The sequence below is a fragment of the Cyclopterus lumpus genome, chromosome 9 (genome assembly GCF_009769545.1).
Source record: "Cyclopterus lumpus isolate fCycLum1 chromosome 9, fCycLum1.pri, whole genome shotgun sequence".
In the NCBI taxonomy this organism is placed as follows: Eukaryota; Metazoa; Chordata; class Actinopteri; order Perciformes; family Cyclopteridae; genus Cyclopterus; species Cyclopterus lumpus.
This window is the reverse complement of record NC_046974.1, coordinates 26,831,500-26,847,910: the sequence shown is the minus strand read 5'-3', so window position 1 is coordinate 26,847,910 and position 16,411 is coordinate 26,831,500. Positions and strand designations below refer to the sequence as shown.

The 16,411-nt window shown below is 44.2% G+C and overlaps 1 protein-coding gene across 1 annotated transcript in view; it reads left to right on the top strand.

Moving 5' to 3' along the window:
• Positions 1 to 16,411, top strand: part of tnc (tenascin C) — a 43,078-nt gene that overhangs the window by 13,662 nt on the left and 13,005 nt on the right. Inside the window, exons 3-10 of the mRNA XM_034541717.1 lie at positions 1,343 to 2,563; positions 4,511 to 4,774; positions 4,863 to 4,978; positions 5,488 to 5,641; positions 9,997 to 10,266; positions 10,621 to 10,806; positions 12,380 to 12,469; positions 12,827 to 13,090. Of these exons, the coding sequence (XP_034397608.1) occupies positions 1,343 to 2,563; positions 4,511 to 4,774; positions 4,863 to 4,978; positions 5,488 to 5,641; positions 9,997 to 10,266; positions 10,621 to 10,806; positions 12,380 to 12,469; positions 12,827 to 13,090 (2,565 nt within the window). The remainder of the gene's footprint in view (positions 1 to 1,342; positions 2,564 to 4,510; positions 4,775 to 4,862; positions 4,979 to 5,487; positions 5,642 to 9,996; positions 10,267 to 10,620; positions 10,807 to 12,379; positions 12,470 to 12,826; positions 13,091 to 16,411) is intronic.

Genomic DNA, 16,411 nt, shown 5'->3' with positions numbered 1-16,411 from the left:
TGGAACTCCGTGATTAACGTTGGTGGTCATTGAGGCTTCATCGTTTACAAATACAAACTGAGATTGATCTGATAAATAGGATTTAAACCAACTTAGTGCGGTACCTGAAATGCCAATCGACTGATCCAGTCTCTGTAATAGGATGTCATGATCAATGGTGTCGAACGCACACTAAGGTCTAATAATAGTTCAATGCTTTAGTTCATTTACTAAAGCATTGGCTGTACATGTGGCTGGACATGTTCACAAATGTATCATCCTACCCTGTAGTCATATTTTTCCCTTCGTTTTAAGACAATATGAAAATCAATGCATAAAGACAACCAGTTCTCAATCCCAACTCGTCAAATATAGACTCTTGGTGACAATGTTAACCCTTAGACTTCATTAGACATCAGAACAACTGATGTAGAACAATAAGTGACAAAGCAGGAGAGACGGTTGGAGTTGTCAAACAAACGCAACACTTTCCCCAGGAGATGGCTGTTTGCCTACCGTGTGATACGAAGTCAACGCTGAACTATTATATTATTTTTGATACATAACTTTGCTAGTTATGTAACAAACATACACATTTGAACCCAAAACACAATATTGTCCTATACCTTACCAAGTAGTGTTGTTTATAAAGTAAACCTTTAAACTAAATAGGGTCATTTTGTAACCAGTACAAACTGCCATAGCGCTCCTAACACTGCATAGAAGGACCTGGTGATTGATCACAAGCCAATGTAGACCAGCGACCGCTTTAATGCCAACAAACAGATCCTCGTGATCTTTTTTAAGCTTACGGCTTATCATCCTGCCACGACTTGAATTTAAACATCATCGTCAATGCAAAGCCTCTTAGCTTCCGACTGTCAGTTATGGGTTGTCGGAGCATCCTTGCATGCATCATCAAGTTTGAAAATATTCACCCCATCAAAAAGATATCCAGTTTCTGTAAATACATTTTTATGGTTTGATAAAATGGACTGAATCTGGCCACCTGGAAGTAAGGATGCAGTCACAAATTTGTTTAAGATGTAATATATATATATATATATATATATATATATATATATATATATATATATATTTACTGACGTATTTCATACTGTAGAACAAAATGTTAAAATCTCTTATGTTAACCGCACACCTTCTTTCAGGCATCCTACCAAAACCTTAAAAAGCCCATTGACTTGAATCCTGACTAATTTTTGAGTTTTAGGAATCATTCCTGCAACACGCTTATATATCTTAGGTATGCAGCCATAGTTTGTGTGTGCATCGTTGATTTACGGACTTATTTGCGATCACATAGCTTTACAATACTTCCTTTTTTTCCCTTGCCCTTCCTCAGGTGAAGTGTCCACAAAGCCCTACTGTAATGGCCGTGGCAACTGGAGCACCGACACCTGCAGCTGCATATGTGAACCTGGATGGAAGGGGCCCAACTGCACCGAACCAGAATGCCCCAACGACTGCCAGGACCAGGGCCGCTGTGTGGATGGCAAATGTGAGTGCTTTGAGGGCTTCGGTGGCGACGACTGCAGTATTGAGCTCTGTCTGCTGGACTGCGGTGACTACGGCCACTGTGTCGAAGGGTCCTGCCTCTGCGAGGAGGGCTTCATCGGTGAGGACTGTGGCCATACCAACTGCCTCAACAACTGCCTGGGACGCGGACGCTGTGTAGACGACGAGTGTGTTTGCGACGAGCCGTGGACAGGCTTCGACTGCTCCGAGCTCATCTGTCCGAACGACTGCTACGACCGCGGACGCTGCATCAACGGCACCTGCTACTGCGAAGATGGCTTTGCCGGAGAAGACTGCGGGGAGCTCACTTGCTCTGGCAACTGTAACAAGCGTGGCATGTGTGTGAACGGTCAGTGTGAGTGCCAGAGCGGCTACAGTGGAGATGATTGCTCGAAGCTCACCTGTCCCAAGAACTGCAACGAGAGAGGCCATTGCTTCAACGGGAAGTGCATCTGTGATCCAGGATTCGAGGGTGAAGATTGCTCCATCCTCTCCTGCCCCGACAGCTGCAGCAACAGGGGCCAGTGCATTAATGGAGAATGTGTATGTGATGTTGGATACCAAGGAGAAGACTGCAGCGAGCTCTCTTGCCCGAACAACTGCCAAGACCGTGGCCGCTGCGTCAACGGACAGTGCGTGTGTGACAGAGGTTACGCCGGGGAGGACTGCAGCATCAAGACCTGTCCAAAAGCCTGCATGGGTCGCGGAGAGTGCGTGGACGGCAAGTGCGTGTGCTTCGTCGGCTTCACCGGGAAAGACTGCGGCGAGCTGACCTGCCCCAATGACTGCCTGGACCGCGGCCGCTGCGTGGACGGACAATGTGTTTGCCACAAGGGTTTCACTGGTGAGGACTGCAGTGAGAAGACGTGTCCCAAGAACTGTCTTGATAGAGGCTACTGCGTCGATGGCGACTGTGTGTGTTATGAAGGTTTCACCGGGCCGGACTGCTCCATGCTGACCTGCCCGAATGACTGCCTGGACCAGGGACACTGTGAGAACGGAGTTTGTGTTTGCAACGAGGGCTTCATTGGAGAGGACTGCTCCGAAGGTAAGCAAGAACATGCATACATGCGGCGCTGCTTTCTACGGGTCCATTTAATAGAATTCATTCTCGGACTATTACCTGTACCCACTGCCGGTAAGGCGATCGGATCTACATCGACAATTGGAGAGATGATCGACGTAAGGTTTTCCCTTCACCGATTTTAACTGATTATCGGAAACAAAAATCTTATCAAAAATGATCCCTCTAATCACACTTCCAATTAGGGAAAAATATGATTTTGTATATTGATACAGGTGCATGCCTCGCTGCGACAAGAGACAGTTGTGATCGCAATGATAAGGTTGTTTTTGAACATCGAATATGGATTGAAGCAAAAGATTTTGTGAGATAAAAACATGTTGATCACATCCATCTTATTTAAATGAATGTTGACTTTAGGACTGAGAACAGAGACAAGAAGACAAGGAGCTGGGGTTGTGTTTGAAAGAGAGCCAGACAGGGGAAGAGAGTTTCGCTAAATAATTAATAGTACGATTTTTTTAGAACATTATGAATAAAGCTCAGAAGCTCCAAACAATTCGCTACAGCCATAGTTATGGATATGATTTTGATATAGAAGTTAAGATATTAATGTTAAACAGAAGACAATGCTCTGATATTTTCAGACTAAGCACAGACACAGAGACTTTTAAAAGAGAGCCCTTGTTTGATTAGAAGAGATTGCTATTATGTTCTGATATTTTAAATGAAATATTCACACTCTTAATAATAATAATAATAATAATAAATTATATTTGTATTGCACTTTATATTTAGCAAGCTCAAAGTGCTACAGAGCATAAAGTTAAAACAAGAACATTTTAAGATAAATTTAAAATAAATTTAAAAGCAGAGCCTATAGAGGATATTTTAGCAGTAAGCTTTCTTAAAAAGGTGAGTTTTCAGGTCACGTTTAAAATCTTATATATTGTTTGCGTGAAGCATAACGGTTCCATTTCAAAGCTCCTTGGATAGCCTTTCAGTGATTTTGAGTGACCACAATTGCACGATGAAAATGGAAATGAATGCCCAACCCCACTACTGGTGGGTGCCGCAAAACAAATTGTGCCAAAAAATTCTACAATTAGGGCTCTAAAGCTGCGACTTGGGGGCACAACTTGCCTGTTTACGTCCACCACACATGGAGCAACATTATTAGAAGACTATTCCTCCTCCTGCTGTCACCTGAATGTAGTAGTCTGCAGCCAGTCTCTTACTTGTTCTATTGTTTGGTACTGGACGGTACTTTTTGTAGTTGCTGTAAACAGCTTGACTTGGCTTGAAAATTCAATTTAGATTGAGATCTTGTAATGAACTGTCAGGTATCAGTTGTTCTTTCCTCTTCTACAGAAACACTTTTTTTATATCATTGGTTGATATTATAATATTTTCTAGGAATATTTTCAATGGGATGGCCTCTAGTTCTACATATGAATGAAATATGGTTCTACTTGATGTAATTGGCAAATGGGAACCAGTTTTGATTTCCCATTAAAACTAACAGTGAACTGTTAGTTATATTGTTTATCTTATTTCTGTATAATCATATGGAAAAATGGGAAATTGTGGTTTTAAAAACTGCTGATTGGAAAACTGCCCTTGGCAGTAAGGGGTGAATTTACAGCGAGAGAAAGATTTGTTCCAGCTGGAACAAATCATGTGCAACAGGCTCAATCCTCAACATACTTTTATGAATCTGAATATCTTTGACATTATTACTTTAATAACTCATTTGATATAACATCAGCCTTCAGTGAGCTTTACACGTACATGTCAAAATGGCTCTGAATCCTTTACTTATATTTATATATATCTTCTACTTACCTTATCTCTTTTTTTTATGGTCACAACATGATCAGCAACTCAATTTATCTGCTCTTAGCCACATTTTGTTACTAGGATAAAAAAATACCTCAATACAAATCACTGATTTCTAGTGTCTCTCCATAGTCTCGCCACCCAAGGACCTGACAGTGGTGGAGGTCACCCCAGAGACGGTGGACCTGTCCTGGAAGAATGAGATGCGTGTGACCGAGTACCTGATCACCTACGTCCCGACGGCCCCTGGAGGTCTGGAGCTGGATGCGCGGGTGCCCGGGGACCAGAAGATGACCACTATTCGGGAGCTTGAGCCTGGCGTAGAGTACCTGATCAGCGTCTATGCTGTGCTCAACAACAAGAGGAGTCTTCCTGTCAGTGCTCGGGTGGCTACACGTATGTCAATCTCCCCTGTGGCACTCAACAAAACGCAGATTATAAATCCAGATGAAAGGTAGTGACAGTTTTGTTCTATGTGTCCCAGATCTGCCTGAGCCTGAGGGGCTCAAGTTCAAGTCCGTGCGGGAGACGTCAGTGGAGGTGCAGTGGGACCCGCTGGACGTCGCCTTCGATGGCTGGAACCTCATCTTCAGAAACACGGTGAGTCCTGCTTCCCCATACGTTAACGAGGCTTCTGTATTCCAGGAGGGGTTGACCTTTAGAGCCTACCTCAGCCTCCACCATAATGCACATTTTCCTCTGGTAGAGACCATATAAGACCCACTGCAGACCCCTTACTTAAAATTCAGTAATTGCCTAATGTGCATACATGAGGATCACGGTGGGTTTCTTGTGGAGAATGGTTCAGCCGAGCCAGAATTGAAAAACAGAGCAGTTAGCATGTCTTGACAGCTCCGATTGCCATACATTTTGTTTGTGTACCGCTTTATTTTCCCATTTGCTCATTTGGAAATGTTTCCTATCAGTGCTACTGTGATCTACTCAAAGCCACACTCTATTAAACTTAGTCCCCTGTCAATGCTTAAGTCCAAACGCCACACAGAGCGCCATTATGTATGATTTAGCAGCCCCCCCCCCCCCCTCCCACTTGACACATTATGCCAGGACTAGTCTTTGTAGGGGTTGATGATGTTTCTCGATGCTGGCAGAAAGAGGAAGATGGTGAGATTCTGAACTCCCTCGGTCGTCCAGAGACCACCTTTGAGCAGTCGGGCCTGGGCCCCGGCCAGGAGTACGAGGTCAAGCTGGAGGTGGTGAAGAACAACAAGCGTGGACCGCCTGCCTCCCAGAACGTCGTCACAAGTGAGTGTACACAGTCACACTGCTAACTGGCTTATCCTTCTTTTGTTTTACACTGGAATGGTTTCATCTTTCTGTACATCTTTCTTGATGGTATAAATGGTATGTTCGGGTCTGCTGGTCTGCCACAGCTTGTTAGTGTTGACACACTCTTTGCCCCTCAAGACACAGAATCGTATTTAGGAATGAATTCTAGTACAGGAAGTCCAAAATGAAAGATTCAATCTCAACTTCTTCGTATTAGTCCTATATTAAAATATTATATATATTTGGGGGGGAGGGGGGGGGGGGATTTTCCAGAAATCAAGGTTTGAGCCATCAAAATAAAATGCAAAAACCATCATACAAAGGTATGATGGTGACAACCTGTTTATTGTCTGGGTTATCCATCTTGCAGCCCCCAACGGTGTATTGAAAACACTCGTGTCAACCCTGAGTGATTAGCTCATTAGATTTCATTGCATTGATTTGTTTAGGCGGGGTAGTGAAAACTGATTGGATGATGGATTTCCTGCCCTGTTGGCAAGCTGTGAGATGGCTCCATAGCTGCATCGGGGCTATAAAGCCCAATGGCTTGTAACACTCTGAAGAACTCGGGGTCTGGGGATCAATATAAAGAGAGAAAACTGGTTGAAATTCATGGCTTCACCGGCCAGACTAACCACCAACCACCGGGCTATTTTTAGGTGTTGAATAGGGGGGCAGGTCAAAACACTTCTCCATTTCTTGATGGAGTTGTTAAATGTGTCTGTTCCATATAAGTATAGCATTGTGGCATTAAGCCCCGGGAGACTTCTGTTTCAACAGAACATATTCAACAGGCGCAGCAATGTTCAAAGTTTAATAAATGGCAGCTGCTTCTAGCAGTGGGTCAGGCCACTTCATTGCTTATTTAGGGTGTGAAAATGGTCTGCTCTTTGCCAGGATAAACAAAGGCAGGCATGGTAGGGCCATTAGAGGCCTATCGTGACCGTTGCTTATAAATTCAGCAGTAAGCTGGTAAATTACAGCTGGAGCACATGAAGTGTTTTTTGTTACAGTTCTTCAGTGTCATTTACAGTGGAAACACAGACAGCAGTGATGAGGGCTGTCGTATTGTATTTTGATGGCTGAAGTAGCACACCCTATTTTACACTCTAAAATCCCAATTATATTAATTATATCCCCTGGAAGGTGGTTTCCTTGGGAGAAAAGTCATATTGAAGGTCAAAGGGATATTGCTGCCACGATAATAACAAGAAAATAGTGCCAACTTAATCCCTTTCATTTTATCACAGAATATATAGCCTCAAGGGAAAGTACTAGGGATACTTAGTTGGGATGCTGATGAGAGAGAGGCTGCTGAGATGAATGTGAATTTAAATAAATAGATCATCGTTGTGGGAAGAAACTTTCTCTCTACTCAAGTTTTAGTTGACAAGATTAACTCATATCTTTGTGCTAAGCTATGCTAGCCATCTCCTGCCTCCATCTCCATATCAAACAGACACATATAAGAATGCGATGGATTTTCTCTAACTCAAAATGTGGAACTACTCCTGTCATGACATCGTCATGACGTGAGCAATATGGAAGTTTCTTCCAACTCGTTGACACTTCTGGTATTCAGGAGGTATTGGGTAATGACAATAACATTTTGTGAAAACAAGATGAAATGAGATGGTGTCATAACAAGAAGGATATAATAAATATCTAACATAATTTCATATTTTAAAAGCGCTAATACTTTTGTAAAGAAATGTGTTGGGGGAAAATAATTGGTCCATTTCTGCATTTTGACATTGATGGATCAATTGGAAAAGTTCTCTTTATTGGCCAAAAGGTCTGGCGGATACAAGAACAAGTCAAAATGCATGATCTTTTATCATATCCACGGTGTATGCATGCACTCGTGCACACACATATGTATGCCCACGTGTCAGCACTACTTGGATTGTGAGGTTCAGAGTTCTCCGTGTCACTCAGGCTCTCTTAATGTCTCCCATTACACCGGCTTGTGGGCTCATACTGTGGGATTTGCATGCTGAGGGTCTAATTGTGTGGAGCGAGTCCCTCCACCCGCCTCTCTCTCCTCCCCCTCCAACCAACACACCATGAGTGGGAGGCACCAGTCAGTCAAGGCGTCAGGCTCAGAAGGGTCGGCGGCCTCCCAGGAGAATGGTATCGTGACATCCTCGCAGCGTCCTTAGAAGACAAATCTGTGTTAAGCTCAACTGCAGATCCTGCAGTTGAATGCTTTATCAGCCCCGTGCAGAAGGTTGACTTTCCTAAAGTTGCTTACGTGTGACAAATCAATTTCAGTGCCAGTGAAAAGGTGCCCTTCATGGCGCGGGGATTTGATCTGCAAATAGGCTGAATAACCTCATAAATGCAATAGGGCTGTCATATTTTCTGCACCTGCATTGCTGAAATGACTGTATTCATGCAACGCTCCTCCCCATGGCGACCCTCCATGTTCTTCCTCCCTTCATCGTCCTTTGTGGGTCTAATCAATCAATCAATCAATCAATCAGTCAATCTAACCATCAATGGCAAAACGTCAACCACGTAGCACAACCACTTAGTACAACGTAGCGCAACCACTTAGCACAGCCACGGCGCGCAACCACGTAGCGCAACCACGTAGCGCAACCACGGCGCGCACAACGTAGCGCAACCACGTAGCGCAACCACGTAGCGCAACCACGTAGCGCAACCACGTAGCGCAACCACGGCGCGCACAACGTAGCGCAACCACGGCGCGCACAACGTAGACAGAACGTACTGACTACAGTCCTGAGCTGAAGCTCTCTAGTAATGCACAAGCTGTACAAAAAGTTCAAACGTTTTCAAGACGCGCTCACACGTCTTTGCCTCAATTCTCAACACGCAGGGTGAATTCACATCCAGTAGTCTTTGACTTTAAATGTAAACACACTTCATTTAAGAGATCGTTTATTGCCGTAAAGATGCAGCTTGGACCAAAATGCATCTTAAATGGAGAGGGAAATAGTCTGGTAAAGAAACTATGAAGAGTAAGAGTAGGGTGCCAGTTTGAGCTTCTGGTTAAGTCTTCTATAGTCTTCACTGTAGTTAGACCAAAGCAGTCGCACTGCCAAGGTTAGGACACTTCCTCTGGGACTTCCTAGTTATATTCAGCAAGACACAACTAGACCCCAGTGGGAATGAAGAACAATGACATATGTTACATATGATATGGATTTGTTTGCTTCCAGTCAGGAACACACAACTGTGGTATATATTAAGAAGACATATTATCTGAGACTGAACACAAGGAAAGAATTCAGGGATTCTGGTTATTTGGGGTAATTTATAGTTTTGTTGTGCATATATTGTTATTTTTTACATGGTGCACCTTCTCTTTATTTCTCTTGTTCCTCCACTCTGTGTGTATATTTAAGCAGGACTTTACTGCTCATTTGATGGGGATTCTTAGTATATATAGGAGACACTAGGGACAAACATTATATTTTTTTTCTGCAATGGTCATTTTTGAGATTTTCAGACTAGTTAGCAGGTTATCATTTTTCATGATGGTCATCAAATAGTACCCTTCTTCCTTGTCAGGTTATTGTAGTGCCAATACTTTTACAATACATATATTTAAAACAAGTATTTTCTTAAACTCAGAAGCCAGAAATCTGCACTTCAGTAGCACTTACATATAGCAAACGTTTCACTTTTATTCCCATCTGAAGGTAGAAAATATTTTTTTCTATGCCTGTTGATTTATGAAGTGATATAAAGAGATATCTAAAATGCCCTCTTTAAAAACCTTTTAATATGTCAACTAAATGAAACAATGAATGTTGAACCTGGCTTTATTTATTTTTTTGTTCAGATTTCTGGTCTGGAAATGTATGCAAATTACTGCATATTTAATAAGATAGTGCCTCATTTGCATATGTAAACATTTCATAGAACTTGTAAAACCCAAAAATAATTGTCTCAGTATATCAGTTATACACTGGGAAGTTTGATGTTGATATCTATAAGTTATTATTTTGATCTATAAGTTATTATTATTTTGTTTTCTATTTCTTTTGAACATTAACAACTTTGAAAGTAAGACATTGCTGAAATTAAGCGTCCAGCCTCACAGCCACAAAAACACCGTCCTTCCTCCAGTTACGGTCACTCTTAAAGCAATAGTCCGGTGCCCCACGCTGAACACAAGGTTTTCTTATCATCTTTGCACATGATAATGAATCCAACATCACCAATGATACAGTTTTATTTTTTGCTCAAATGTGAACCAAAATTTAAATTTGAACAATCTTTCATCAAACACCTGATGATACGTGTATCCACATGAAAGGACATTGGAATTAACAGCTGCCACTGCGTTGCCTCTCCAGTGATCGACGCCCCCAGCCAGGTGGACATGCGCGACGTGACCGACACCACGGCGCTGCTGACCTGGTTCCAGCCCGTGGCTGAGGTGGACGGGGTCAGCGTCTCCTACGGGCCCAGCTCCAACCCCGCTGATCGCACCGTGGTTGAGCTCTCCTTCTCTGACACCCAGTACCACCTGGGAGGCCTCATCCCCGACACCCAGTACGAGGTGTCCCTGTTGGCTCGGAGGGGAGAGCGGACCAGCATTCCTGTCTACCAGTCTTTCCTCACAGGTGAGACTTCAAACGACGATTTAATGTGTGTGGACAAGCCCCCAGAAAAGTATCTGTAGAACCTGGTAAATCACAACCTTCAGGATGAAACCGGCACAGCCATGGGCTGTTTATCATAGCCAAGTTTAATGAGCTGTGTGTCAGCTGGTGGGGAGGGGGCGCTGGACCACACATACTTTACTTATGGCTGTACGTTAATGAGGGAGGATATCCTGCTGGTTTGTGTTCCTGGAGAGACCAAACGTCCTCCCAAGTATAGCATAATGAGGAACCCCCCCCCCCACCCCCCCCCCCCCCCCCCACCCCCACCCCCCCACTGTCAGTCTTACGGTTTGATCCATCTCTGTGTTGTAGACCTGGACGCCCCCAGAGACCTGCAGACAGTGGAGCTGACAGACGAGAGCATCACTCTGGAGTGGAAGAACAGCCAAGCCCCGGTGGAAAACTACCGCATCAAGTATGGACCTCTGTCTGGGGGGGAGCACGGAGAGCTGCTCTTCCCCCCGGGACCCAAGGACAGCACCCAGGCCAAGATCACCGGTACCGGGACCCAGCCACACACACACACACACACACACACACACTCCACTGACACCGGTGTTATGCAAAACTTTGATAAGTATAACGTTAGTCCAGTTATCATTGATATACAGTATTTATCATAGTGTTGTATATCTGTATCCAGTCTCACACACACAATGTAGAGTGTATAACAATAACTGTTCTGACTTTTTATGATGTCATTGAGGTTGTAGTCAGTGATGCTGCTGTGCTGGACTGTATTCCTCCCGTATGTAGACAAACAGCTTTCAGTCTAGTGTGATGTCGTCCAGCACAACAACACCTTTCACAACGAGCTTTCCTTGAATTCACTCATTATTGTCAATGCAACAGGCGAGAACGAGCCCGATGGGAACGACAGTGGAAAACAACCACGTCCAGCCGAGCAAAAGCAGCACTTTCAGTGTTTTTCCTTCTTTAGTCTGTCAGCGTTCCCACTTTGTCTCCAAATGACACAGCTGAAAAGCGTCTGTGTGTAAAAGAAGAAGAAAAAAAACAGATACAGTGTTTATTCTCCTAATTGTTTGTGCAAGTGTTTGCGATGCGGCGCGTTAATCAGTCAGCGTTATATTTAGCCTGCTCATTTCCACAATGCCTTTGTTTTGTGTCGGGAAATGTTTGCCCGTCTACAAAAAGGTGAGATTTATTAGAAAACTACCCGGGGGGGGGGGGGGGGGTCTGGCATTCAGACTTTAAATGGAATAACACCGCCGCTTGTTTCACCGTGCTGTCTTCGCTCAAATGTTTTCATCTATCTGCACCGCTGACATTCTAAAGCCATGCTTTGAGGCGGATGTGTGTGTGTGTGTGTGTGTGTGTTTGTTTGTTTCTACGCTGTGTGCTGTGTGCGGCATGGCAGGATTAGATACCATGAGAAAAAAAGCTCCGACAAACGGGCTAATAGTGTCTTTGTCTGGCCCAATTCTTTGTCCTTGGGAGGCCCGTCCCGTAGAAATAAAAGCACTGTGTCCATTCAGCCGACGTCCCACTCGGCTCCACACACACACACATCAGCACTTCGTTCACACAGTTATTATCTGTAATTGCCTTCACGCTCGTGGTTTTATTGATAATGAGTTTCCTGGGCATTAGGTGTAATTTCATGCTGAAAGACTGTGCGTGTGATGACCTCTGTGGGAGTTAATAAAGGAATTAGAGGCGATCAGGCCAGAAGAGGGCTTAATTGTAGAGCCCAAAGGGCCTCCGGAGCCCGCTGTATCATAGCAAGTGTAGTGTTCCCGGCTCCGCCACAAGGGCCCTATAGATCCATCAATGCAAATGCAACGCTGAAGCTCCGCAGCGAGCGCAGGCTTACCGTGAAATGCAATTAGTCTGCAATCCATTGTGCCACCCAGCCACATGAGAGCGTTTATTTTTTTGTGTTTGCAATCGGCACTGGAGCCATTAGCCAAAACAGCTGGCCACTTGACTGCAGCGCTTCCCCGTCGTTCGTTTGGTGACACCTCGTGGATTTGAACAAACGAAAACATGACGTTGCTTTTTAATTCTTTATCAGTGTTTTTTAAATTTTATTTCGCCCCTTGTCGTGTAGGCCTGAGACCTGGCACCGAGTACGGGATGGGAGTGACCGCGGTGACGGAAGCGCGGGAGAGTCTGCCGACGACCACCAACGCAGTGACCGGTGAGATATAATCACATTCTACATGCGCCCTTTACGTCATCCACGCTGCATATTACTGCCATCTTGGGCTTTTAACATCAGGGTGTGGAGCCGTGGTATCGAAGTCCCGCCCACAGACCCGTCCGAACCAATCACGGGCCAAGCGTGGCCACAGCTTGTTAGCTAAATGAGGCATTATCAAAAGGTAACTTTTGGTGAATTCAGGAAATGCAAACAGACAAAAATGTCAAATAAACACCTTAATGTGTTTTTTACATTTTTCTTTCAGAAAATGGCTTCAAGTTTGGTCTTGGACAAGTTTTAAGATTTTTTGTATCAAAAGTTCAACCGCCAATCACAGCCTCTCCTCTACTTTAGCCCTGGACGCTCCCAAAGACCTGACCGTGACAGAGGTGACGGAGACCACCATGATGCTGGAGTGGAAACGCCCCCTGGCCAAACTGGACTCCTTCCGACTGGTTTATGTGTCTGCCGACGGCCACAGGGCTGAGGACGTGGTCCCAGGCAGCTCCGAGTCCCACATCCTGAGGGGCCTTACACCCGGCATGCTGTACACCGTCAGCATCATTGCCGAGAGGGGCCGCAGGACCAGCGCACCCGCCACCGTCTCAGCACCCACAGGTTAGCACCCTCAAAAGCACAATGTCCCTGACTGAGTAAGCAGTAGTGCCGTGGTGTTATCGAGTTCCTGAAACAAATGTCTGGTCGTTTATCATTGGCATTTCTTCCAACATGAGAACACTGAGAACATTTCAGATGTTCTCAGTGTTGACAACTTAACTCAACTTAACTCAGTAATAGAATAAGACAGGAATTCTGGCAAATTCCTAGTTCTATAATGGTGATTCACACAAACTATAAGCACCTTATGTTCTCACTTACTTTAAGTGCAGATAGTTTTGGCTTCCCAGAAAAAACTGTCCTTGATATTCAAACGCAACGATCTTGCCTTGGATGGTTTTCAGTGGAGCTATTTTCCTACGAGGACGGTTGACGGTATGAAACATATTTTTGGTTCAGAAACGTAGACATTCAACATATCCCGTGTAGCCAAACATTGTTTTCTGCCGACTGAGTGACTACAAAGCATTTTAAAGCAAATTGTTTCAGTTTTACAACCAACAGCTTTACTGGCTTGTTCAGTCCACGGGATCAAAATGGAGCAAGACTCACTGCTAAATCCACAGCAGGTAGTGTTGCCAGTAAAAATGCTATTTGTTATTTCTAGCTTGTATGTGATTCTGCAGCTATGTCATTAAGAACTCTGAAAAAGGATATTTACAACTGTATAAAGCATGTTTTAATGCTGTATTGAGGTCTGGAGGAACTGGTCTTTCCTACCTGTCACTGTGCTGCCTTACCTCTGGACCATTGGCTTCCCCGATGCTCCTGTACCCTGTGGTCTTGGTCAAGGATCTCCCAGATCTCACTCACACAAGTAAAACTCTTGGCAGGTAAAACGTATATCTGATCTGCGTGTCGAAACACCCCCAGCTTTTCTTTTTTCTTCTGTAAGCTGATTGCCAAAAATAAGCAAAGAGGTGGTAAAGTTGCCTTTATTAGTAGCTCGACTGAAATATTCAGTATCAGTGAAATGTGTGTGAGACAGAGGCTCCTCTGAATGAAGCCCACTGTTTCCATGAGCCTTCTAGCTGGTAGCGCAGGGTTAGAGAATAACCATAGGTTCAGTTTTGTTTGTCCTTCGGTACTGCAGCCAAACCGAAGCAATGAATTGAATTCATTGTTAGCTTCTCAATGTAAGTCACTCTGTCTCTACCCCCCCACCCACCAAGCCCCCCACCCCTCCCCTCCCGCCAAGGCTCATTTATAGCATGTGGGATTATTTTTCTTTTTTCCCCTGTTTTTAAAACCAAAACAAGAGGAGACAAAAGTGGTGATTGTGGCGTATCTTTTCATGTGGCGGTCAGGCCGCCTCCTGACCTTCCAGTTATGCAACGAGTGCCCATTAAATTGCAGGGCTATGGGCAAAAATCAATACGGCACGAGGGAAAAGTTGGTTAGCTTCGGAATAACTGCCTTTTGTTGCATATGTTTTTGAATTTTACGCTGCCAAGAAGAATACAGACTATTTGTGTGTGAGGGGGGGGGTTGCGCACATGCACGTGTCCACTCTTTATGTCCACTAGTCTGTGTGCTCATGTGTGGCACATATGATTGAGAGACTTGAGTGGCTAAAAATACTAAGATAGAGTGAAACTGAGTGTGTGTGTGTGTGTGGTGTGCGGGGTGTGTGTGTGGGGGAGTGCTGGGGGTTTGTATGGACATGTGCGCAGCCAGCACAATGTTCATTCATGTGATAATTGTTGGCGTGAGCCCCGCTCCCCTCTGGTTTTGTGCTATTTGACCACGATGAACTGTGGGTCTGTCAGATAAAAGGCCACATGCTGGGACTCCTGTTAAAACATTGTCTCCGAAATCAGCAGCCCGCTAATCCGCAGCCCGGACCGATGCGCAGCCTTTATCGTCTCCAGACACGGAGCGCAAACACGGAGCGCACTCGATTTGGGGGGGGGGGGGGGGGTTCCACTTGTGTCTACAATCACAGAAAGGTTTTTTTGGACTGTTTCAGGAGAGCTGTTCAGAATCAATACCAAGCCGAAATGTGTTCCTGAAAATGAAGGTACTGGCTGAAAGACACAGAGACAAACTCGTGTGATTCAAACACGGAAATCTGGAGACAAAAAACAGGATTATCATAATTTACACTAATCAGCTGACTGGAAGAGTTCTGCTCAGGGAACAATGACAACAGCCACGTGGAAATGATAACGATTCATAGTCCCAACATTCAGTGCCCATCTTTGTACAAATTAGGAAATTGAACAAACATGTTTGCCTGCTGTTGGTGATAAAAAGCCCTGATGTGTCTCGCAACTATATGCTGGTAAACGCTCTTGTTTAGCTCAACAAGCTATTGCCGTCCGCCGGACTTCCGTTGCCAAACTGTGGACGTCAGCATTGTCTGTAAACTGTAAAAGGGTCTTTATATGTTGAGTGACATCATTTTTGGTCCATCATGTTGGGGTGTCTTACTTCAAAAGACGAGAGTGCATGAGCAAGCGGTTCTCCGCAGAGACAAACTGAGAACATTAAGCATGAATAAAAGTGAGATCATTGTCCTGCATGCACGGACGGATTGATTCTCATCTTAAAGATGATATGATTGAGTGTGGATCAAATGGCAGATATCCGCATGAGAAGGCGATATCTCAGGGGAACATTTGATTTAGTCATGACACACATCTTCAACCGCATGTGACAACCAGAACTGTAGCTGGGCTTCAAGGGTTGGTTCACTCAAAATGCAAAGAAATTAATAAAAATAAAAATGATTAGCCATAATGGTTTCCAGCCACAGCAGCCTATACCACAGTAAAATAGAGGCGGATCAGATGTTCTTTTGTGCTCAGTGTTGCAAAAGGACATTTTGAAAATGTAACAGCAGCATCTCTTCCCAGAAACATAAAAACAGCCATTTTTCTACTGGTGCAGAAATCTCAGGCAGACATTGCTAAACTCAGTACATATCAACATACATAGCTCTATGCAAGAGGGAACATATGTTTTTGTAATTTGGGTGAACTGACCCTTCAAAGTTTGAAAGTGGGGTGGGAAAATAAGTGAAATGTATTTTATAAGGGATATATTGTCTTAATATAATTTAGAAAGGATATTTTCATGATTTTAGCTCGCTTAAATGAACCCTTCCTTTTACTTCCCTATCTTAAAAATGTAAGAATTTTAGACAAATTAATATTTTTTAGCAGAGGTGTGGACTCGAGTCACGTGACTTGGACTCAAGCCACAGACTTGATGACTTCAGACTTGACCAAATCAACTCTCCACGCTACAGGGCCACAAACTCATCAGACACATCATACAGCAAATGCATTTTCCATATGAGCACTCACAAGCGATGAT